We start from the raw sequence: 25,822 nt of genomic DNA, 5'->3' as shown, positions 1-25,822 counted from the left end.
GTTAAGTGTCTGACTCCTGGTTTTGGCTCAGGCATGATCTCAGGATGGTGAGACTGTGCCCCACGTCAGGCTCCGTGCTGAACATGGAGCCTGCTTAAGAGTTTCTCTCTCCTTCTCTGCCATCACCCCGCCCCCTCACTCATGTGCTTTCTCTCTCTCTCTCTCAAAAAAAAAAAAAAAGTTAAATAATGTAATAGTTAATGAGTTGAGTGATTATAAAATATGGCTACTTGTAGTAAACGGTTATTTGCAGAAAGAATGGTACAGATGGTAACTTTATAAGATGCTCAGAGGAGGAAGATGTCCCAGTGAAAGGGAGTGAGATCTAAGGCTTCAGGGCAGAGGAGCGAAAATGAGCAAGTTGAATACAAAAGGAATTAGGCAAACACATACGGAATCATCCATTCAAACTGTGAAATAATGTTTTACTCTTAGGCGAATCAACAGAGGTGTTACCAGGAATGTCCTGAAGATTCCGATAAAAATATGCCCAGAAACCTAAGGGCCCAGACTTATTGCTGATACTGTGTAAGTACCAGATTTCACCCATTATTTGAATCAGATAAATGCATCTTTCCATTGGCAAGTTTTGCTCTACTCTTAGAAGCTGGCTCAAATAATCTAAGAAGGAAGAAGTTATACTGCTGAGTATTACGTAGACAACACAGCCAGGAGATTAAATGATCTTTTCATTTCGTTCAAAACTTTTAAAAATTGCTATGGACTTCTTTATTTTTTAAGAGTATTACTTTGATAACATTGAGGGGAATCAGCCTCAATGAGAGAAGAATCTACATTCTCTTACTCTCTAACTGTTCTTCCCTGAATACAGCATGCAAATATGTATTTGCCAAATTAATGTTGAATTAGCCACATGGACTTTCAGTCATAAAACAAAAGGTGGGAAGATTGTTTTCTTAGAGCTTCTTCAATGATTAACTGGTGATAGGTGGTTTCAGCTCTTCTGGACCGTGGGCCTCCTCCTGCTCTACCATTATTCTGGGGATAATCAGGCTATGAACCCCTCCCTGTGGGGCTCCAGCCCTTGCTACCTGAACCAAGGTTTAACAAGCTTAGGGATGCCTTTGGTGGTGTGGGAGCTGGTAATCTAAGAGACCTGCTGAGTTGCTACAGAGGAGGGGGCTAAGTGTGGGGAGTGGGGAGGGAGCTGGGGGGCCAGAATGGGAAGTGCAGGGTAGGGAATGGGTGCAGGGATTCTGGCCTGATAGGCTGTCCTGCCTGAGCGCTGTACCCCGGCCTACTGCACAGAGACGCAAATGGGCACACACACTTGAATGTGGATGAGGAGAAGGTTTATTCAAGGGAAGAAATCTGGGAATACAGTAGAAGGCTAGAGGGTAGGAGGCAAAGGGAGTACCAAAAAAGTGCTTCTCTAAAGAGGGAACTAGAAAGGTAAGAACATTTTTGACAGATGTAAACTTACTTTGCTTTGTGTACTTTGGCCTTTGGCTTATAAGGAAGGGAAACCAGTTCTTTCTAAAAACAAAACAAGACAGAACTCAAAAAGCATAATTTTTACTTCTTGCACTGAATGACATTTCCTTACTGGGGGAAAAAAAAAACAAACTTAAGGTCTAATTATCAGAGTTGGTACAGACTAGCTTCTTCAACCTGGAGACACTGGGATTAGAAACGTTCCAGATGAAGGGTATTTAGGGGTTAGTCCGCAGAGCAGGTGTTGGTACATCTATAAGTTTATAGGGTGCTGTTATTTGTTTTACTATTTTTCTGTGTTTCTCTTCATTAAGCATTTGTTTTTGTATGATCTAATAACGATCAGTCATTGTAAAACAAAGATGAGCACAGTGGTAGCCCATGTGACAGAGGCCCATGTGACTGTCCTACAGCTTTAACATATGGGACAACAAACCTGCTGTCACGGCCACCTCATTTCTCTCCGAGCAGAGCTGCACACTCTAGAGAACTCTGATTTCTCAAGGATGACGAGACTGCCTGATGTCTATCCCCTGCCCCCACACCAGTAGATAGAAGGCTCTGGATTATGAGTATTTAGGTTTATGGGGACAATCCATAAGACCTCTGAGAATCTGCCGTAGTGTCCCCACCCCACACAGATTCATCTGAATGCCTCTCAGTCTCACCGAGATCCTTTCTTCTCTTTGTTTTCTTAGGAGTTGGAGAATCTCATCTCTCCTTTTAGCCTGCTTAAAGGAAAAAAAAAAGTGGGTGAGTTTTTTGACTCAATAATCAAGCTTTTGTCTGTAAAGGATAGTTTTTTTTTTTTTACATTTACATTTTTTTACATTTTACATTTACATATTACATCTGGCATCTTTGGTAGAATTTCAAAATATTTTCCATGATAGATTTATACTTTCCATTTGTAACACAGTTGATTCCAGAGGACACTGCTTTATAAAACAATGTGACTTTGATACTCAGTGGAAGTGTATTTTTTGGTGCCCATCTAATAATCTAAAAACTTTTATTAAGACTTTACTACTTAAACTATGCTAAGAAGTGTATGTACATTATGCCATTATTTTCTTGTAATAACTCAGAAGTTTGACACTACTATGACCCCATTTTACAAAGGAGGACACTAAGGTTAAAGGAGTTGCCCACAGCGGCCAACTGTGGTTGATCCCGCTCTGTTTGACAACAAAGCCCAGCCTCACACCCCACGAAACCGCCATTTAGTAGCGAGGTCAGCAAACTCCAGCAGCAGCCCACAACCCAAGCCATGACAAGAAGGCCCTTAGTAGGTCACATATGGAATCTCGTTCACCTCTCCTCTGCCTTCGATTTCGAGACACAGACGCTTTCAGGGAAATTTTCCTAAGTGTTAAAAACTAATTTAGTGTAGGCATGAAGATTTATCAAGATATAGACTACAAACGAGAGGCAAATACAGGTACAAAAATTCTTTCAGAAAATCCAGTTATGTTCAGTTTTGGAGATATCAAGGCAGAAAATCGCCATTGCGACTATTTGAGAACAAAAGAAAAACCTGAAAATCAGATAAATAAAATTTGCAACTTCAAGTGGCCAAATAACATGAAAGAAGCACTGTTTAGATCAAGGCTAGAAGCAAGAAATAACAGAAGAGACGCAGATTTGTCATAGTCGGGTGCAAAATCAAAGTCAGCCATCCATTCATTGCTCTCCTAGGGCAACCGTAAGCTGGCTGGCTTAAAGCAACAGGAATTTACTGTCTCACAATTCCGGATGCTAGGAGTCCAAAATCAAGGAGTAGGCAGGGCCACGCTTCCCCTGAGACCTGGAGGGGACCCCTCCCTTGCCTTCGCCTAGCCTCTGGTGGTCGCGGGCAATTTGTGTCACTCCCTACTTGCAACTGTGTGTAACTCTGAACTCGGCCTGCACAGGCACTTGCTTGCTCCCTGTGAGGCTGTCTTCTCCCGGCTGTCTCAAAAGGACACCCCACCCTAATCCAGTAAGAATTAACTAATTTAACTAATTCCATCTATAGCAGTTCTATTTCCAAATAAGGTCACAACCAGAGGTACAATGTTTTGGACTTCGACGTATTCTTTTTATTTTTTTTTAATTTAATTTAATTTTTTTAAACATTTTTTTTTTAAAGATTTTATTTATTTATTTGACAGAGAGCGATCACAAGTAGGCAGAGAGAGAGAGGAGGAAGCAGGCTCCCTGCTGAGCAGAGAGCCTGATGCGGGACTTGATCCCAGGACCCTGAGATCATGACCTGAGCCAAAGGCAGCGGCTTAACCCACTGAGCCACCCAGGCGCCCCCGATGTATCCTTTTTAAGCGGAGACACATTTCAATCCACAAAGAGCCCCCGTGAGGTACCGTGGCTGTGCTAGGGGCTGAACAAGGCATTTCCTGCCTGCAAGGGCACTGCAGAGAATAGTCTCCAATGTGCTACCATGCGGGTAGTCTAGGGTGCGATCAGAGACCTCAAGAGAGACCCTTAATTCAGACTAGGGTGGGGATGTATGTACGGGGAGCCTCGAAGACGTCCCAGAGGAGACAAGCTGGTGCCTGCCAGTGGGAGTCACCAGATCGCAACAGACACAGCATGGGGATGAGAGTTTTGAGGCAGTGGAAGCAGGTTGTGCAAAGCCCCAGAGGCTGCTGCATGGCCAAGTCGTTCCTCGGGAGCAGTCCTCCGCCCAGACGCCTCCAGGAGAAGCTACCAGCCCCGCAAGTGCTCCACAGAGATGCCTGGGAGAAGGAGCCCATGCAGGGCGTGAGCAATCAGCAGCTGGGGCCAGGGCATCTGCTCCTGGGCTTTGCCTCCTTTTGTTCATGTCACATGAATCTTGCCTTTTATAGCCTGTGACATTTTTATGTTGGGACAGGATTTCTACTTTTTTACTTGAGTTTCAGGCCTCTTATACCACAGTTATTGAAAGAAAAATAATCCAGGGTACTTGTAAACACTAAGTTTCATAATACCCATCTACTTGCTGGGGACTGAATTAAATAACGTCTGTAGGTAAGGACTTAGCGTGTTTTTGATGTAGGTATTCAAAGCTGGTTTCTTTTCCAGCTTTTCCATTAGGCACGTGCTACTCGGCTGCAATTAGCTGTCCCCAAACTGTGATTATATAGGCCTTTATACCTTTACTAAGGTACTGATCTTACTTTCCTTCTTTTATCTCATAGTTGCGACCACGACTGTTTCCGAGTCTGTTCATCTTTTTAACCTTCCTTAGAGCTAAGCAGTGCCTCATGGATGACAGTCAATGAATTTTTGTTGAACTGAATTGATTGAGTCATTATGTCTGAATGGAATCATTGCACTAATACACAATTATTAGCCTAAGCAAAAACAAAAAGAAGAAAAAGAAACACATTTTAGTAAGTGAAATTAAACAATCTATCCATCAATAGTTCTTAAAATCCCTTATGAACAAAACTCTGTGACTATATATATATATGTATGTAGCCATAGGCAAATTAGACAGTCGTTAACACTGCTCATATACACATAGACACGTATTTAGTTACAAGATCTAAAAGAAATTGTAAAATTAAAAATTCATTTGTCTTAGAGAATTTATTCTAGGATTGGTCCAGACCAAGTGCATGTTCACGGTAGGAGAGCGCCACCAGCCAGCACGGAGCTACCAGCATCACCGTGTAGTGTGAGTTCTCGTGGCTTGTGTAACCTGGCCAAGGGCTCCAATTACAGAATTTTATTTTAAAAGTGGGGGAAGGAGCCATTGGCTGTGGAGCCTCTACCTGCCTCAGTCTCTAGCTCCCAAACCCCTGCTCACATCATCCCCTGGTCCTCCCTTTCTTGGTGAAAAACAACTCACACAGATTTTATGTTAAAAAATAGATGCATTTTGGGGCGCCTGGGTGGCTCAGTGGGTTAAAACCTCTGCCTTCGGCTCAGGTCATGGCCCAGGGTCCTGGGATCGAGTCCCGCATCGGGCTCTCTGCTCAGTGGGGAGCCTGCTTCTCCCTCTCTCTTTGCCTGTTTGTGATCTCTCTCTGTCAAATAAATAAAATCTTTAAAAAAAATAGATGCATTTTTTTCTTTTGATTTCAGATCCTTTTTTATCTTAATGGACTTTAGTACCAAATCAGTTTTATAATATAATGCACCAGAAACAAAGCTTTCAAATATGATTTGATTTCTGCTTCTTGGACATGTTTCCTGGGAATGAATAAGAAAATTACTGTAGGCAACAGTGTCATCAGAACAAAAACACGGCCAAGTAGTCTAATAGATCTCTGCCTTGATAGTTAAATAAATTCAGTGGTGACGGAAAATCCTTACAATTTACCTTAGCAGTAGGGATAAATAATTTACTTGTTAATTTATATTATAATTATATAAATAAATAATTTACTTGTTAATTTATATTATATTAGTTTGTTAATTTTATAACAACAACAGAATAATCATTTCTAATCACAGTATTTTGGTTGTGTTCAATAATGGAATATTGTATTTATAAGGCATTTTGGTCATAAAATTTATTAATTCTTTAAATGATATAGGGAAATCAGAATTTATAATATTTTAATATAATATTTTCTTATATATTTATAAATTCAATTTATATTATATACTGTTCTTGAAAAATATGTTATGAAATAAAAATTGATTCTAGGAAATTAAGATATATAATATATAGATTTAATATCTCATAGGTGGTTAGTGAATTTTAGTGTCACATCAAGAATTAAATTGCTTAGTTCTTGCTCTTTAGCTTTACAGAGCCAAATGACTTGGGGGTCACAGCATATATTCTAGAGCCAAGCATTTGGGTTTGAATCTCACTTCTGCTGTATGCTTAATGGCAAGTAATACCTTCCCTATCCCCACTGGCTCCTCCTTTCTTCCCTCTAACTGTCATCACTAACCCACAGGTTAGAGGCTTACGATCCAGAGTCAATCAAAAAGCCACTCTCTGAGCCTTGGATTTCTCATTTTTAAGGAAGGTTGTTGTGAAAACTGGAGATCATGCCAACACTGCGTAATGCTAAATATTTAATAATGGTAGTTATTATTATTATCAGAGAAAAATTTTCTTCCAACGCTTTCAAAATGTGGAAGAGAGGGAAAAAGCGAAGGATAGGTTGCCTGCCCTCTGTGGACAGGTGCAGAGGATACTGACGGCTCCACCTCTGGCCTCCAGGTGAGCTGCTGGAGAGAGCTGGGGGGAAGAAGAGGGGAGACCAGGAGGGGAGACGAGGGGGGGTGCCCAAGAGATTATCCGCCCTTGATTACACAATGCAAATGCCTCTGTCCACAAATTCCCCAGCGCAGTATAGACATTCTCCCTAGGTAATCTTCAGTTATTAAAGAGACTCTTAATAATTAAAACACTAGACTTTAAAAGAAAGGTCCTTTCTTCACAAGACCTAGTTCTCCTACGAAAAATGTATTTTTTCCTTGGCCTATTACTGTAATTTTTTGAGTGAATCATTAACCAGAAATAGCACATGTGTCTATTCCTCTGATTACTTATCTACATTACCAAAAGAAATTTTCTCTGCATTACCACAGCACAAGCAGAACTACCAAATTTAATCCTAAAACTATCTTAGAAGAGTATTGGAGTGATTTCAAAACCGATTCTTTGCCTAGACACCTGGCAACCATCCCAAAACTCAGAGAATCTAGAAATTCTTGGAATTAATTTGGTATAGTAGTTAAGCACCTTGGTCCATTGTCAGATACGCCCAGACTCAGTCTTTACTATATTTTAGCTATGTGCCTTTAAAAAAGCCACATATATGTTTCAACCTCAGCTTCCTCAGGTTTTAACAGGGGTAGTTATGGTCCTCCTCAGAGTTGTTCTGATGATTAAATAAGAATGGGAGTAAAGGACTTACAGTGTATGTGCTATGTAGTTAGTTCTCAAAATATTACTATTATATAACAAGAGGAGCAGATGATCTAAAAGGAAGAAACCTTGAAGAAAATAGACTAAAAAATACTAGAGGAAATACATGAATTCACATGGAAATTTAAAGAAATTCTTTTTTCTTTCCATTGAATATAAATGCAATATATGGTCATGGCACAAACACCAGAAAATGAAATAAAAACACGTAAAAATAAATATTTAGGGGCGCCTGAGTGGCTCAGTGGGTTGGGTCTCTGCCTTTGGCTCAGGTCATGGTCTCAGGGTCCTGGGATCGAGTCCCGCATCGGGCTCTCTGCTCAGCAGGGAGCCTGCTTCCTCCTCTCTCTCTGCCTGCCTCTCTGCTTCCTTGTGATCTCTCATTCTCTGTCAAATAAATAAATAAATAAAATCTTTAAAAAATAACAATAATATTTAAACACATCCACTCTGAATCTAAATCTTTTTTTAATCTAAATCTTAATATCAGTTTATAATTTTAAAACCTATAGAAAGTTAAGAAGAACATTAAAGGAGCTCCAAAATAAGCAACCTAAGAATTTAAATTCATGCACCAAAGGGAGAAAGGCAGCTAGATAAGCAGCAGGCTAACTTAATGATCATAACACAAAAAGTGTGCTCGGTGCTGGAAAGAAGATAACAGTCCAATTAAAAATAGAGTCACGGAAATAGGAATGAGCTGAAAGATGCTTAAAGATGATGATAAGCCTCGCTTGCCTAGGACAAGATGTGTGTTTTGGGGAAAAGGAATATAAAGGGTGAGATAGTTGGGTAGCATCATATTGAAGGGTTTGACATAAAGATGACTCTGCTTAAACCTGATTTAGTAGAAAACAGGAACTATGTTTCTGACCACAATATGCTTTAGAAATTAAAAAACCAAATGTCGGGCGCCTGGGTGGCTCAGCGTGTTAAGCCTCTGCCTTCGGCTCAGGTCATGATCTCAGGGTCTTGGGATCGAGTCCCACATCGGGCTCTCTGCTCAGCAGGGAGCCTGCTTCCCCCTCTCTCTCTGCCTGCCTCTCTGCCTACTTGCGATCTCTGTCTGTCAAACAAATAAATAAAATCTTTAAAAAAAATGCCTTAAGAAGACTTCATATACTTGGAAATTAAAAAGTATACTTCTGAATAATTCTTGGGACAAATTAGAAATCAAAGTAGAAGTTTAGAAATACGTAGAAATGAAATAATAATGACAATACTATATAGTTTGTGAGATGCACCTAAAATAATATTTTGAGGGATATTTATAGCTGTAAATCCTTATAGTAGAAAAGAAAGAGAATGAAGAATTAAGAAACAAACTGAAAAGTCGAGGTAGAAGGAAAATAAGAACTAATTCAATATTGAAGGAAGAAGTAATAAAAAATCAAATGACTAGTGCCACAGAGGCCAAAAATATGATGGAGAATAACAAAGCCGAACATTGGTTTTTTGAAGACTATTAAAATAGATAATCCTTTGGCATAATTATTAAGAAAAAATACAAATGATTAGAAATGAAAAGGAGTAATAACTACAGCTATGGCAGGATTAAAAAGATGATTAAAAACACTGAATCCAGGGCATCTGGGTGGCTCAGTTGGTTAAGCAACTGCCTTTGACTCAGGTCATGATCCTGGAGTCCCAGGATCAAGTCCCACATCGGGCTCCCTGCTCAGCAAGGAGTCTGCTTCTCTCTCTGACCTCTCTCCTCTCATGCTCTCTTTCTCATCCTCTCTCTCTCTCAAATAAATAAAATGTTTAAAAAAAAAACCCACTGAATCCTTTATGCCAATACATTTGGAAATATAGATGAAATGGACAATTTGCTAGGGAAAGATAGCAAACTGATTTAAGAAATAACAAACAGGCTCATCCAGCTAAAACACAAAAGCAAAACAAACAAGCAAACCAAACCCGTGCTACTTATTCAGGTTAGGGTCCTACTTGTCACTTTAATTTTAATGGCGACTCTAGTTTTAGCTCACCAGTGGGGTTTGCCTTGGACTGAATCAGGTCTGAACTGCGCAGCTCTTTGCCACATCTGCTAGTGCCGTAGCTTCAGTAAATCAGCTTCCATATGAGACTTTTCTTCCAGATTTCTAGGAACTATTGCAAAGGGTCTGTATAGGAGAAAACAGTCCTTTTCCAGTGGATTTTTGATAGGGTTCTAGTTGGGAATCACTGATCCAAACCTTCATCATGATTTGCATAGAGTGAGGCATTATGCTAAATTTAAATTTATTTACCTGCAAGGGTTCACCAGTTCTGCCCACACATTTTGGCTCCATAGTTAAAATTTCAAAATATATTTTCAGTGATATATATATATATTTTCTTTTTTAATTTTAATTTTAATTTTTTACTTTTGCAGGTGATAAATAAATATAGGATTATGGGGAAATATTAGGAAAGTCTCCTTCCTTAACACGATGGGCAAGCCAGTCTTGATTGTGTCTTTCATTCAGGATGTGAAAATCTGGGGGACTGTGCCTTTTGCGATCCATTCATCATCTTTTGATGATAGTCTACAACATTCCAAAATCTATTGCATTATCCTTTTACCCTTTATCAAAGCATTTTGTTTAATACTGAAGCTTACTTTATACCCACAACCATTTTATCTTTTAATTATGGGATGAAAGAAAACAGAGAGAGAGCAGAGAAGATAGACTTTCACTGAGTAACTGCTGGGTAACGGGCCTTGTGTGGGGAATCACTCACTGAGTCCTCAAGACGCAGGGAAGTGGGTATTATTATTATTATCACTGCCTGACATATGGAAAGAACCCAACCACATAAAAGCAACCACTTCTCTCAGGGTCACTTAACTAACTAGTAAGTGGCAGGACCAAGTATTCAGACTCAGTCCCAGTACTGTTTGACTCCGTATCCCATGCCACTTTGGCTAGACTCCTTCAAACACATCCTAGATATTTTGGAACACTTACACACACACACACACACATACACACACACATACGGGGATAGATGCTTTCTTCATGCAATCTTCATTTTGAAAGTGAAAAATTAATAATTGGGATTAACCATGGTGGATAAGACAAGTTTAGTCTACTCTCCAAAAGAATTGTATTCTAGTAGAAGATTAGTGTTACGAGAATACACAGAGCGGAGAGCTTGAGGTCAGCTTTGACCAAAGTTTATTTTATGGTATCACGTAGCGCTTTGCAAAAAGTGTGTTAAAGGGTAAATAGTTGAATTATAGTAGTACTTTTTTTTTCAAGTAGGTTCCATGTTCATGGAGCCCAATGTGGGACCTGAGCTCACAACACTGAGGTCAAGGCCTCAGCTGAGACCAAGAGCCAGATGGTTAACCAACTGAGCCAGTTGGGTGTCCCAGTAGTAGTACCTTTAAACTGATGAGATTTCTAAGATCTTATTTAATATAAACTAAATAGGATAGGATTTTTTGGCTAAAAGTTAACTATTAAATAGGAGTTACATTCCAGATTCAGACTATCATCTAGGCAGAGCCAAGGCTCTACAGTTTAACAGCCGTTAAGAACCTTATCTGATTTCTTTTTTCTCGAGGCTCTTAAATTTAATTTTTAATTCTATGCCTATGATTGGGAGTCTGATGGGAGCACGAGGGACTTTCAGATCTTAGTCCTACAGATGTACTCCGCAGCAGGTTCTGTTCTCTTCCCGGTTACAAGTGCCAACTCGAGGAAGGTGAGGATTCTCATTGGCTTTAGGTAAAACCCAGTATCATCAATAAAAAGTCTCACATCTGGGCTTGATTCCAAACGGCAGTATGGACCTGCTAGCCTGATTTTGATAATGCTTCAACGATGAATTTCCTCCATAACTTTACTCCCATTCCCTGTGCCTGTTAATTGAAATCTGCTACACAGATGCTACAGTTTCCACAGAGTAAAATTATACCTACGATATAGTAAGATACAGAACGGTTGGACCTCGAATGATCTACTATCCACCTTCAAAGATCGCCTGAATAATCCGTGAAAAGGCTTTCTCCAGCATGAGTTTTCCGAGGCAAACCTAAGAGCAGCAATCTGCGAGAGTGAATGGCGGACGTCGGAGCATTATTGATTAGAGCGAGAATGCTGACTGGCAGGAAAAAGATGCGTATTTAAGCACCTTTCCATACCTCCTGGAAATTGCTTGATCCTGGCTTAAGTCCCAGCTCCGACATTTATAATTTTCATTTAAAAATGACAGCTTACTAAAATGAGAAAAACATATCAGTCATTACACAAGAGGGAGTCAATACAATTTTCCTTAAGCGTGGGTTTTAATAAAATGTTAATTCATCTGTTGTGAAGAATAAAAAAATATTTGTTCTCAGTTCTGTACACATCTTTTAATGGAAACCAATAATAATTCCCTGAAGAGTGCTGCTCTTGTTTTAAAGCATTCACACAAAATAGATGCATGAAAGTAAAAGTGATTTTTAAATGGACTAATGTGGCTTTAAAAGGCACTTATTTTTTAAAAAGCCGTAAGTGAGGTTTGAATTTTAAGGTTGAGAAAAATGGGAGCACAAAATGAACGTTACACTTTACAGTTCAATAGAGTATATACGATTGAATGATATATTATTATGATTTGGTCTGATTACCAAAGCTTGTCTTCCACACAAACAAACAACTACTGAGTCTTCAAGGTTTTCATCATATTGATGCATGTAGCTAAGATGAAGGGGTTAATAGCACTGACCTGCTCCTTTCAGGTGTGTCTTTCCTGTGCTGCCCATTAGGCTGTAGGAAGGAGGGGGTCGGGGACTCCCCGTCAGATCATGCCCAAATGTCATCTCCGGCCCTACTTCCCCGAATTTCAGGCCTTATGGCTCTATTTATCTCTGAGGCACCTCAAACTCCTTAAGTCTCAACTGAGTGTTTAACCGTCTGCTCTCCAACAAACCGAAACCGAAACAAACCGAAACAAGACACCGATGCAGCCCCGACCTTGACCTACCCAGCGTCCCTGTGTCGGACACTGGCACCTGCTGTACGATCCTGAGTTCTGGGAGTCACCTTCGACAGATCGCTCGGCCTCATCTTTCATCCAATATATAGTTCAAGTCTTAATGGTTTGACTTCCTAATTCTCTCTCTAATCCACCTTTTCCTAATCCAAGCTCGCCATCACCACCGCAGCCGGACCACAGCAGTGGCCTCTACTCTCCTTTGCCCTCTTCTGCTCTGGCCACTTCCAATCCATGCTCTGCTCCATCATACGTATTTTAGTGGGAACTCTTCTCCATATTATGTTCTCCTGACCTTCCCAAATAAATCTGATACGGTGAACTCCCAATGTAAAACCCTTCAGTGGCTTCTTACTGTTCTTACCATGGGCCTAAGCTTTGCATGACGTCACTGGCCATTCAGCTGCTGAAATGCCCTTTGGCCTTTGAAGCTTAGGATCTTTGCAAAGTTGCCTCTGCTGTCGGGAATGCTCGCCCATTGCCCCCTCCACCCCTTCTCCTGGCCTCACTAATGCCCGCTGCCCCTTCAGATCTCAGTTTGTCTTTGCAGAAATCCTTCCTGTTCCCTTGATTGCACCAATGTTGCCCTATTAAATGTTGTCTTAATTCTTTCTTGTCCTTTAACCATAAGTGACTCTTTTTTTTTTTTTTAAAGATTTTATTTATTTATTTGACAGAGAGAAATCACAAGTAGACGGAGAGGCAGGCAGAGAGAGAGAGAGAGGGAAGCAGGCTCCCTGCCGAGCAGAGCGCCCGATGCGGGACTCGATCCCAGGACCCTGAGATCATGACCTGAGCCGAAGGCAGTGGCTTAACCCACTGAGCCACCCAGGCGCCCCAACCATAAGTGACTCTTAATCTCACAAAACAAACTGAGGGTTGCTGTGGGGAGGGGGGTTGTGAGAAAGGGGGTGGGGTTATGGACATTGGGGAGGGTATGTTCTTTGGTGAGTGCTGTGAAGTGTGTAAACCTGGCGATTCACAGACCTGTACCCCTGGGGATAAAAATATATGTTTATAAAAAATAAAAAATTAAAAAAAAATTCTTTCTTGTCCTTTATAGCAAAAGTTTCAAGGCTTAGATATTCTATCCTAAATAACAGGTAAATTTTTTCTAATAAATTATACTGAATTACTGTAACAAGGAAAATATACCTTTATTTGTTTATCTAATACAATCAACTGTTTGTAAATTGATTTCTTTTTCTTTTTCTTTTTTTTGGAGAGAGAGGGCTCATGTGAGTGGGAGGGACAGAGGGAAAGAGAGAATTCCAAGCAGACCCCATGCTCAGCATGGAGCCTGAGGTGGGGCTCGATCTCTTGACCCTGAGATCCGAACCTGAGCTGAAATCAACAGTCAGACACTTAATCAACTGAGCCAAGTTGATTTTTGAGCATTTTTTTTGGCTTGGCCAAGAAAGATTACCATTGGTCAGTTTTTATCTTATCTATTAATGGCTTTAAAATAGTTTCCTGGGTATGGCAGTAGAGGAATAGCACAACTGTTTAGCAATGTCATTGTTGGGGAGAAAGGTTTATGTTTCCAGGGCTTTGCTTTCTTTTTTATAGCCAAGCCTCTCTCCGGACAAATTCTAGTATATGAAAAATTGTCTTGTCCCCTGTGTTCAGTATCTTTCTTGTTTTGTCTGGTATCCCAGATATTCTGAGATAGTGGTCCTGCCTTATTTTCCACCCCTGACCCTGTATTCTAATTCCCATGACAAGGTCTGTTGAACCTTCACACCCTGACCTTACATTTCTCTTTGTTGCCTTTCCCTGCTATCAGTTCCTTCAGAGAACAACAATGCTCATGGACTGTGACTTTGTTCTGTGACCTGTAGACCGTATTTCCACTATGGTCTTGTCATTTATTTTGAAATATATGTCATCCTTTTGGACTTCATTCTGCATTCAATGGTTTCATTTAATCATGTTTTACAAGGAGATTATTAGTATGGGTTCTTGACCAGTTGTATCTTAGAGTTTAAAATTTTTTTTTCTGTTCTTAAGGTGAATGTATATAGAAGGTAAAGTACATAGATCTCTGTAAAAAAAGAGGAAAAGATGCTCTGGGGACATGGTCCTGTCCAAATCTGGGGCTGGGTCTGTCTTGGGCAATGAATTCGCCGCTATGATCCCAAGTCTCATATACTTGATCCCTTTCCCCAAGAACGTTTTCAGGGACTACAGAAGTTACAGAGAAGATTAAGAGGGGAACCTCATCTGCCAACTGAAAATGTTTCCTGAGTTTGAATTATGTTTGAAAACAAAGAGTACTAGAGATAACATAAAAGAGTAATTCATATTTATGTAATCTAATTATCATTTGCTACCAAAATATTTGCTTGTTACTGTGAATTCCACACTCTATTTTTATATTCTTTCACTTGAATTCTTTGACAAATTAAGAACAACAGGAATTTAAATGACTATCTTTTGTTGGTGAAAGAGAAACCTACTGTTTCCTAATGGTATTTACTTTGCGGAGGAAAAGGAAATTTGCTTATACTGCATTTCCTACACGTTTGGTTTGGCTCTATAAACTGACTTACAATGAGTCTGGGTATCCCTCTTATTACTTTAAAAGTGTAGGATAATGGAGAATAACATTAGAGTTTTCCAGTTTCCTTTTGTTTCATAAATCAGTAACTAAAATTATTGTGAAGGGGGGGCCTGGGTGGCTCAGTGGGTTAAAGCCTCTGCCTTCGGCTCAGGTCATGATCCCAGGGTCCTAGGATGGAACCCGCATCAGGCTCTCTGCTCAGCGGGGAGCCTGCTTCCTCCTCTCTCTCTGCCTACTTGGGATTTCTGTCTGCTGAATAAATTAAAAAAAAAAATTCTTGTGAAGCTTCTTAGATTCTCCTTTGAGAATCTTCTCATAGCACGATTTGCTTCTGGTTCATGGAAGTTCCATACAGCAAGCTCACTTTTGAAGACTTAAACTATGGTCAATCTTGGTTGCCCAGATTGTGTGATAGGATGGATTAAAACCCCATTCCCAACAAGGAGTATGTCAGTGCTGTTTTTCTGTAGATTGCATAATTTCTTATAAAAATCTTTAGCTTGTATGCACTCATGTCAGAACTTTGATTCCAGATGGCTATTTCCAATATGCCATCTATATATATGCCTTAAAATACTACTCTGATCTCTTCTTCCTTCTCCCAGCCAATGAATTATTTATAATTCTTTTCATAAAGAGATAATCAGCTAAAGAGCTTTCTCAAAGGTGGCAAAACTAAAAAGCAAATTAGTTTTATGATTTCAAAAAATTAGCTGACTATTCATTTATTATAATGTTTTCAGACTACTTTAAAACTCTCAAATGAAGAATAATAGTCTAGTATAGTGCTATAAGGTTTCCTTTATGGACAGAGTAAGCCATTTAATCTCGACAGACTCAACTGTTTTTGATTTTCTGCCATGGATATCCATCAAAGAAATAGTAGTTGTGATTAATAGCATTTTGTCCACTAACCAAAAGCATTTACAGTGTATACCTGGAATATATTCCAAAACGGAGGATAACATTACAGCTTTAAAAATTTCAACAACCCCAAAAAATCAATATCAATTGGAAGAAAAAGCTTTTATGAAGATACTTCTAAGACACATGGAAAATAAATTTTTAGATTTTTTGTTAGTTTTAAGAAAAAGTAGAAGAAAAACCTTCAGGAGAAGGTTCCCCCCCCCCCCATTTTAAGATGAACACCATTCTAGGTATTTACTTATCAATGTCTATGTTCAAAATATGTAGAAGATTCTTCGAAATTGAATAGAGCATTGTAAATTTTTTATTAGCTAAAAAGAACCTACCACCGCCACTTATTTTCTGCCATCAAGCTAAAAATTCTAGAATGGTGAGGGCAGCAGGGCAGGTAGAGTGCTACACACCTAGAAAAACAGTGGTATCCAAATACTGACTCTCTGTTTTCATAACGAAGTCACAGAGTTCCTCTCGGCACAGACAGACCCATGAGACAAAAGCAAAACTGAGAAGAGAGGTGACCGGCTAACGTGCTCCTCAAACAGACTTGCAAACAGATTAACTCCGAGGAGAATTCTTGCAAAAATTATCAACCTAGAAAAATGTGCCAGATGGATACATGTAGGAAAGGCAAAGCAAAATGAAAATGTCATTGTATAGAGCATATGTTTGCTCATTGATTTGTTCGATTATGCATTTATTTGTTCAGTCTACAAATATGTACTAAATTCCAATAACCAGAAAGGCACTGGGCTTAAGCAATAAGAAATGATCTCCAGCCTCCTAGAGGAGAAGAGAATTTACATTTGTTGAAGGCAAACTGCGGCCAGGGGCTGCGCGTAACTTAGTCAACTCTATCAAAGTTTTTTTTTTTCTACATTCCTCCTTTCATGTCTGGGGAAGCTGAACCTCACAGAGTTAGAGAGGTTGTTCGAGGTCATGCAAATAGTGGCAGAGTTGAGACCTCTAGACTCGCTTTGTCTCCGTAGCCCACTACCCCACAGTGTCCATCACCTGGCAGGAAAGCCAGAAACACGCATAGTGGCCCATACCACAGGCCAGAGACGGGGACGACCCCAACGAGGGAGGCGGAGGGGACCTACTTGAGGAGCACGCAGGAGGAAGCTGTTCATCCTGCCGGCCTTCGGCTTGCCTCTCCTGGCCCAGAGAAGCTGGCACTGGAGCTGGGCCTTGGAGACAAATGCGGAGGAGCGTTTTAGGTACAGACACACAAGCGCATTGCAGGTTGAGGAAACAGCTACGGTCTCACACGGCTGGAAACTCTGTTTCTCATACTTGCTTTATTTGTACTACAGTTCTGAATTTTAGATTATTTGGCAGCAGACCTGGACAGTGCCGCGGCCAGCAATCATTGTAATACAATGAGTCTCATGGGCTTTGGAGTTAGAATAGACGCTTTGAATCTCGGCTCTGCCACTTGCCACTTGTGGGAACTGAAAAATCACATAAGCCTGGTTTGATTAAATGGGGAGAATTAGCAGGAGGCTATTTTAAGGAGAAAGTGAATTGATATATACATAAAGTGCTTCGGTGAGTTTATAGCACAAGGTTTACACTCACTAAATGGGCTGTTGTGAATTCTACATCACAGTGATACGAGAGTATCTCTAGCAGCCTTCAGTTACTGCGGATTCTCTTGCATTTTGTACCACAGCGCGTCTGAACAGCACTCTGCTATGTAGTACTGACTGAGCTCTCCTCGGTACTCACAAGGCACACCTTCGGTGATATTCTCTCTCTTTCCTGCCGGCTTGCTGCTTTTTGGGCTTCCTCTACCCTCAACAGACAGAATCTTCTCTACCGCACTGCAGGACCCACTTGACTTAATGCACAGTTTGGCAGATATCACAGAATAACGTGTACACGGAAGTTCGGCAAAGACTATTTCACCCACTCGTCACTTTGACAGCACACAGAGGGAGGATCTGGTGTGCCCTCGCCTCGTGGTTGAGAACCAGTGGTACAGAGTGGGCTACACTGGGGTTGGGGGAAGGGTGGCAGGAGAAGTTAGCCAGGTTATGGTCAGAATGGAAAGGAACCTAAATGCCATGCTGGGGGATTTGGTCTTGATCCTGTAGAACTAGAGAGCCAGGAGAAAAATGAAAGTAGATGGACAGACAGAATGGTCCCCACACCCCACCCTGCCATTCCTATGTTAAAGCCCTAACTCCATGTGTAACTGAGATAGGGCCTATTCTGAGATAGGGCCTTTAGCGGGGTAATTAGGGTTAAATGAGGTCACAAAGGTGGGGCTCTAATATGATAGGACTAGAGTCCTTATAAGAGGAGGAAGAGACACCAGAGTTTTCTCCCTGTGCCACGTGAAGACCCAGCGAGAAGCTGGCCATCAACACGCTGGGAAGAGAGGATCAGAAACCAGCTATGATGGCATCGTGATCGCGGACTCTCAGCACTCAGAACCAGGAGAAGATAAAATTCTGTTGTTCATGCTAACCAGGCTGTGGTATTTCACGACTGTGGCCCGAGCACCCTAATGCAGAAGGAGACAGGCACGACTGGACTTGGGTGTTAGGAAGCTAACTTGTGCGCTGTGGGCACTGCTGTGCATAATCTTTGAAACTCAATATATTCTTTGAAACTCAGCTCCTTTGGGAAGATTTCTTGATTCCTTAAGTTTCATTGTGATGTTCTTCAATGTGTTTCCATAGTAGTGTGACCATATACATCTGTCGTAATAAAGTATCATAATTCTGGACTTCAACTGACTCTCTCTCCCACTAGACTATAAACTCTTTGAGATCAAGGGCCGCATGTTATCTTTGCATTCCCAGCATCTAGTAAGGTACTTGGCACTTGGTACTTCTCAATCAATATCTATAGAATTAAGTAATTAATAAAAGAACCCGGGGCAAGGAAGCCAGTTCTAATAACCCATTAGCAGAATAGCCACTTGTAACTCACATCATCGTAATTGTTTGACAAAACATGATAAGAATTGATAACAGTGTATCTTTAGTTTTTTATTTCTAATTTCTTCTAAAAATGGAATGATTTTTACATCACTAAAAATTCGTTTCCATCCTACCCATTAAGTCCCAGTACAAACACATACTTCCCAATATCCTCAAGAATGAAGCAAATGCTATTTAAAATTACTTCATTTGTTTGGAGGAATCACCACTAGTCTGTAAAGTGAATTAATGTGATCCGCAAACACAAATGCATTGTTCCGTAATCTATGTAGAATTCCCGACAAATCTTTCTGAGTTTGCCAGAATATCCCATGATTAAAGACATTAGGCCCAACTGAATCTTCTATCTTTGCTTTTATAGTATAAGAACAGTTATAGGGATGGAACTTAGCCATTAACCAAACAAAGTGTTCCTATAAATCACTGAATGAACTGCAGAGTTAAGTCTGTGTCTATGCCATGAAAAACAAACAAGGGCTGTTGCCAAAAAGAGATGTGTTCAGTTGATTTGATGATACTAATTTGTTGAATTTCAGCCTTTAGTCAAAATAAATGGTCCTAGGTGACAGGCTCATTCCTCCGATCTTTTAATTTTGACCTAATAAGATGGTCAGCCCTTTTGATTTTTCCAGTTATTACAATGTTCTTAGAACACTGTATATGGTTTGGGGCTTTACTGGATGGAAGGTGTGTGAATTCATTTCCCCCCATTTTCCTCTGATTCTCTTATTCCTGAATATCCTTGGGGTGAGAATAACCAAAATTTAATACAATTTTTTAACCCTCAATTAAAATTCAAATAAAAGTTCTCTAACTGCTCAAGCTGATGTACCAGAAGTAGAAATATTTTACATATATGTGTTTAAAAAGAATAACTGGGATTATTTAGAAAATAATGATGAATTTCTAATGAAAATCAGATTACCTTCTGAAATATTGGCTTACCTTTTGGAGATACTTTTTTTTCTCCTCAGATTCCTCAATCTTTCTGGTTTCAGCAGTGACATTTATAGTCTCTAAAAGAAATAAAATGGAATTCAATCTGAAATAATGTTGTCATGATGTTATAATAATGTTGATATAAACTTGGATAAATGTTAAAAGGTAACAGAGTAGGAAGAGAAACACAAATATGTAGTATCCTGAAATTTTACAAACCAGATTCTTAAATAATTGGAGACTGAAGTAATTAGCAGTAGCCAAAGGGAACCTCTAATCTCCTTAGGAGAGGAGTAAGCCTGAGTCCAGAGACAAGAAGAGGTCTCTGGAGAGAACATATTTGCAGTAAAAGAGTTTCCAATTTCTACAGTTCTATTCACCATGTTAGGGGAATTTCGACATTCACCTCCGGATAAGTAGGATGGTCTCTGAGAAGGGGTTTTGGTATGCAATTCAGAAAGTTATACCAACGTGTAAAGATGACTCCTTATACTTATTACCTATTTTCTGAAGGATCTAGGAATCAAGATGTTGAAATGCATGAGACTTGGTACTTACTGTTTTTCTCACGGCTAAAAGGCTGGAAGTAAATTTTCTTAAAAAAAAAATACAAAAGGGAAGTGAAGAAATTATTGGAAAGACTATAGGATTAAAGATATTTAAGCTTTCTAAAGAAGAGGGAGTTATCTGAGCCTCCTATACCTATAAAAATTGCATAATAACAGTTTCCGTATCTTTGGGTTACTGAGGTTTTACAGGTTTGGGAACTTGGTTCCTAATATTGCTTTCAACTTTCTCTGAGGCTTTCATGCTTGAACTCGATTATGTAAACAACCACCCTTAACATCCTTTCAGTCAACACATAACATTTCCCCTAGATGCTTCTCTGTTTAGCCAAATGGATGCCATAACCTAAGGGTTACTTTCAGATGTTATTTTAGATGTAACAAGCATACCACTGATGCTTTCCCGGTGGAAGAACTGCTGAAATTTTTTTAAAAAACTGCTTGTATAGGTTTTTTAAGTATTTGGAATGAAAGATTCCTATTTTAGAAGCAGGTTTAGCTGTTACTTGTGGGAGCGGCTCTGGGATCTTCCAGAGGTTGGTTATTGCTGACGGAGGCAGGAACCAGCGGCGGGAGGCAGCTACTCACCCCGCGGACGGCGCCTAGAGGGCCGGGCCACCGGCAGGCGCTGACTGCTACCTCGGGGCAGCACCAGCTGCGATTCGTTAGGGGGGTACAGGGACGCTGCGGTCCAGAACTGCTTGGCCAAGGTGGAGTCCTGTTCTGAAGATCCGGTGAACACCAGTAGTCCCTGGGGGCAAATTTCACGGGACTCCCGGTGGCTGGGAAGCCTTCCGCAGGCCCCCGTTTCCATGGCAACTCTGGACGCTTCTCTTGAGTTCCCTCGCTCTTCTCCCAGCCCCGCCCTGCAAAGAACCGTCCCGCGGGCAACCGCCGCCGCCAGAAGCCCTTTGGTTCCTGGAGAGATGCTAGGGTCCAGCGCGTGCCTGCGGGCTAGCTGAAGCCCGCTTCTACGGTCTCACAGGCTTCGGGACCCGTCCAAGCCTCGGCCACGAGATAGGAACAGTCAAAACCTCAGGTTTGGGGTGGTTCTTGTCCTGTTGGGAGTTAGTAGGGGGCACTTGAGTTCACAGCACCGCGGTCAGCCTTCACCCTCTCCCCCTGTCCCCCAACCCAGCTTCCTTACCCCCAAATTTATCTAAATAAAGCTTTTTTTTTTTTTTTTTTTTAAAGATTGTATTTATTTTTTTGACAGGCAGAGATTACAAGTAGGCAGAGAGGCAGGCAGAGAGAGAGAGAGAGAGGAGGAAGCAGGCTCTCCGCTGAGCAGAGAGACCGACGTGGGGCTCTATCCCAGGACCCTGGGATCATGACCTGAGCCAAAGACAGAGGCTTTAACCCACTGAGCCACCCAGGTGCCCCATAAATAAAGCTTTTCAACCCTTAGTCCTACCACCCCACCCCACCTCTCCTTCCACACCAGACTGCCACAGCTCAGCACGCCCTATGTGGACACTGGTTGGAGAATTCCACAGGGCAGCTAACATCCTAGCCTATAGGAGCTAGGGTGCTGAACTGGCCGAGAAGAAACTGTGGATAAACTTTTTATCCTGTCCCATCCTTTAAGAACAGTCTCATGGAAGATGCTGGACTTAGACTGTAAGTGCATTTACTAACCTGTCCCACTAAAAGCTGCTTGCTCTGCAACCGTCCTAAATGGGCACTTAAAAGGACTGTATCTGATGTGTGGACTCAGTCCCTTCCTGAAAAATAAATTATGAGAAGTGTTAATGTATTCTTATAAAAATATTAATAAGTGTGAGTGAATAACTTTCCTGCTCCCAGGAAAGTTAATCTCGTTAATCTAGGAACACTCTAACCATTCCAGCCATAGCAAAGTTGTAATTACTGTGGCAGGAATGGAGATGGACATCAGAAAGCCAACTCAGCAATGGTTAGTAACCACAATTTATGACCTAATGGCACTTTATTCTTTCAAAATATTAATACGGTCTCATAGTTCAAACGTGGACAATCACAAGTCTATACAATGACATAGATCAGTGAAGGGAAAAAAATCCTATTTCTCAATATATCTAAATTAATTTTGGTTAAGAGCCTGAAGGAAATTGGTAAATTATAAAAACATATAAATTATACATTGTGTATTTAGCTGCTAAAATACTGATTTTTTCATGTTAATGGGCAATGCGTAATATTGGAGCATTTCCAAACCCCACACTGCCCCAAAACAATGATGTGCACAAACAGCCCATTTGGATGATTCCCAAATCTTTTTACCTGGCCGTGTGGTTAGTGATTGGTACTATTAGCAATCAGCTAACTACACTGCCTAGTAACTAGACTCACGCACTGCAGTCCCAAGTTGGCGCCCCATACGTTGTGATAGACAAACCTTACTGGTTCATGGTTCAATGGTAGCTCCTTTTAGTTGGTGGGTTGGCGAATACCTTACTAAATAATGGAAAAGGCACAATGAATCACACCGTACAGCATTAAACGTTACCTAGGGGACTCCTCGCGGAAGTCTGAGCGGTCATTACAGCTCACGATTAAAGCCATTAAACTTGACACTTGTCTCCCTCCTTGCAGGCGGGTTGCCCCGTCCTGCCCTCGCTCCCCGCGCAGCTGACCGTTTAACTGCATCTAGCGGCAGCCGTCGGGCCGCGGAGCCCGAGCGTCCTCGCAGGTTGACAACGTGCCCGGCGCGCACACGGTGGCCGCCGCGTCACAGCTCGAAGCGCGGCCTCCTCCCGACGCCCGCTGGGGTGGGCAGTTCGCTGCCGAGGGTGGCGTCCTCCTGCCCGCGGGGCGGCGGGTGACGCTGTGCCTTGTTTTGATGGCAGTGGAGTTAGTGATTGTAAGCAGCCGACTACAATCAGCTAATGACACTGCCTACAAACCGAGCACCGGGCGCCCGCGGGCTGCAGCTCCCGGACGGTCGGCGGCGCCTAGCCGTGGCCCCCCCGGCCGGGGGACCGCGGGCTCCGGGCCTCGTCTCCCCCCCGGGCGATGCCCGACGGTGCCCGGGCGCGAGGACGTGGCCGCGGGGCCCCCGGGGACGCTCCGGGCCCAGCCAGCATCCTCGCCCGGCCCGCGGGCTGAGCTGGCCCCTGCCGGACCCCCGCGCACACTTGGCGTGGCAAGGCCAGCCTGCGCGCTCGGAGGGGACCTGCACCCCAGGGCCGCGTCCCCCCAAATCCAGGTGTTCCCGGTTCATCCCAGCCGCCGCAGTCCCCGCGCCGGTCCCCCGTGCCTTCCAGGGCCCGCCCCCGCAGGTTCCCTTCTCGGGTCGGGCTCCCACCTTCTCACTCCCACTTCCTTTCCGCCCCAGAAAACTTCTCTTCAGTTCCCAGCCCAAACCCTAAAGCCGGCTTTCTCCACCCCGTGCGCCCCGCAGCTCCGAGTGGCCGAGTGACCGTGGCCGTGGCTGGCCAACCGCCCTTGGAACCCCGTGGCGGAGGGGGCGGGGCGCGCGCGAGGTGGGGTGGAGTGGAGGAGGGGCGGGGTGGGGGAGGGGAGGAAGCCACGAGCAGGGGCCGAGGGCGGGTCTCTGCGGGGAAGAGGCCCTGGAGACCCACACACAGATTCCTGAGAAGTTTCTCTTCCCTATAGGGCAGGAGGGACAAAGCGCTCCTTACCCCCTCCCCCTCCCCAAGCAGCCCCACAGGGCCGCCCAGTTTTCATGCCCATCTTGGTCAGGGGAAACAGCCTGGTCTGATACCAAATTGTAGGCTCTGATTTTCCAAACGGAGATAGGCCTGGGTGGCCTCTGGCATGTGGGACGACTGTCTTGGAGAGTCCCACGTGCACTCTCACCTTCCCCTTGGGTTTCCCTTAGACTCTTGGAGGGCCTTGTGGTGAGTGGAGGGTTGGCGCTTCTCATCAAATAGTGAGTGGACCAGCTCCTGAGTTAGATCAAAGCTTGGTGCTCACACACTTATTTAAATACCTGCTAGATGTTCAGCACCCAAGGTCATTCATTCTACCCTCCATATGTATAATCTAGGTGGTCACACAATGTGAACACACATTACTTACCACTCAAGACAGTATATAATAAACTGTTAAACTGGGGAGAAATAGAAGTGGGGGTGGGGCCTCAGCGAGGACTGTTAATTGTCAGGGAAGGTCCACCGAGGACCAGGAGCTCCAGTAGGTCCTCCAAGCAAGACTAAATTCAGGGTTGAGGGTTGGGGAGACCAGAGAAACAGTGTCTTGTGACCAGTTACATTTTCTTTTCACAATTCCACATCTGATGATGTAGATATATTTAGGCGTATTTGGACTAGACTGGACAAGAGGACAGTTCCAAAGAATTTCTGGGAGCCCTCTACTAATACTTCTTTCCTTGAGTTACTCCTTCCCCTCTTCTCCTTCAGAGAATGTGTAGGGGAGGATAAAGAATATTCTAATTCCACGCTTTGTGGAACTCAGTTGGAAGTAACCCTCCACTCTTGTCTTCATGCATATGGTATAGAGCACTCACTATTGACCCCAAGAACTTTGTTCTAAATTATTTTCCCCAGAGGAAAATTTCCCAGTTAGAGACTGATTCCCTAAACCCAGGAAATGGTTTCATAGATGCCACTGGTAGCATGAATTAGGGGCCGGTAATCTAGATCATTCAAAACAAATTCCAAACTCACATTATCAAACCACCAGAACTTCTCAAGGAGGAGTTCGAGTTACAACATCATCTTTCACGATGCAAGACAGCACTTTTTTTTTTTTTTTTTTGCCACTTGCATGTGTTCTGAGAACACCAAAGTGAAGAGTAAGACATTGAAGTATAAAATGTACAGTACAGAAAACATTAATTCTCAAGATGAACTTACAAAGTTAAATTACAAAAGCTGGGTCATTTCTAACTATTTTTTTGTATTCATCTTATCTTTGGGAGAAGCGCAGTGTTGGGGAAACACACCACAGAAGTCCCTCACACCTAACACGTACAGGATACCAAGCCATACTAGGCAATATGCTGGAATCAGAGCTAAGTAACCAGAGAGCTCTCTAGAGGTAACTGTTGAACCAATTTGCATCTTATAGCTACACAGACATACATACATAAATGCAGGAGTGAAATAGCTTCCATTCCATTAGCCATAGGCAGACTTACAAGTTTTGGTCAGGACATAATTACAAAAACAATCCTGTTTTTTTCAAATTGTTAAGTCACTTTACCCAATATGATATTAAATACCTCTTCTGATAGACGTTTTATGATTATTAGTTGCATCTTAGCATTTCTTACCCGGGCTGGATTGCTGCCTTCCAAGGTCGTGGTTGCAGTAGATGCCTTGAAATTTATATTTTTAAAGATTTTCTTCCAAGATAATTTAAAAAATAAAGACAATGTGTGTAAAAGTCATCAAGATGCATGCCTCCAGAAATTGATTTTTTTAAAATGCAGTCTATTTTGCAGGTCGTGCAACTAAAAAAAGTAAAATAACGAGAAAAAAAAATTTGTGTGTGGCCTTGTCCTGTGTGTGTGTGTGTGTGTGTGTGTGTGTGTGTTTTAAAAGAATGCTTGTTCTTAGGGTTGCTGTTGATTTGGCCTGTAGTTACTACAGAAACTCCAAGGATC

At 42.0% G+C, this 25,822-nt stretch overlaps 1 protein-coding gene and 1 long non-coding RNA gene across 7 annotated transcripts in view; one reads left to right on the top strand and one right to left on the bottom strand.

The window, feature by feature from the left end:
• The window catches only part of LOC116598649, a 5,871-nt gene extending 5,266 nt beyond the window's left edge, over positions 1–605 (top strand). Inside the window, exon 3 of the long non-coding RNA XR_004289125.1 lies at positions 436–605. This is a non-coding gene — a long non-coding RNA (uncharacterized LOC116598649). The remainder of the gene's footprint in view (positions 1–435) is intronic.
• Positions 1–25,822, bottom strand: part of C9H11orf88 (chromosome 9 C11orf88 homolog) — a 27,680-nt gene extending 1,858 nt beyond the window's left edge. For 2 of the 6 annotated variants that reach the window (XM_032357804.1, XM_032357805.1), the window contains exons 1-6: positions 23,537–25,461; positions 21,889–21,974; positions 20,839–21,308; positions 19,691–19,761; positions 2,124–2,186; positions 1,445–1,497 (exon numbers count right to left, since the gene is read on the bottom strand). In XM_032357804.1, the coding sequence (XP_032213695.1) occupies positions 1,445–1,497; positions 2,124–2,186; positions 19,691–19,761; positions 20,839–21,064 (413 nt within the window). In that variant the 5' untranslated portion in view covers positions 21,065–21,308; positions 21,889–21,974; positions 23,537–25,461. Of the gene's footprint in view, positions 1–1,444; positions 1,498–2,123; positions 2,187–19,690; positions 19,762–20,838; positions 21,309–21,888; positions 21,975–22,738; positions 23,510–23,536; positions 25,462–25,489 lie in introns of those variants that run through there. The other 4 variants (XM_032357801.1, XM_032357800.1, XM_032357803.1 and 1 more) reach the window with 4 other exon arrangements.

This window comes from Mustela erminea, chromosome 9 (assembly GCF_009829155.1).
Source record: "Mustela erminea isolate mMusErm1 chromosome 9, mMusErm1.Pri, whole genome shotgun sequence".
Lineage (NCBI taxonomy): Eukaryota > Metazoa > Chordata > Mammalia > Carnivora > Mustelidae > Mustela > Mustela erminea.
This window is presented reverse-complemented; position numbering and strand designations above follow the sequence as displayed.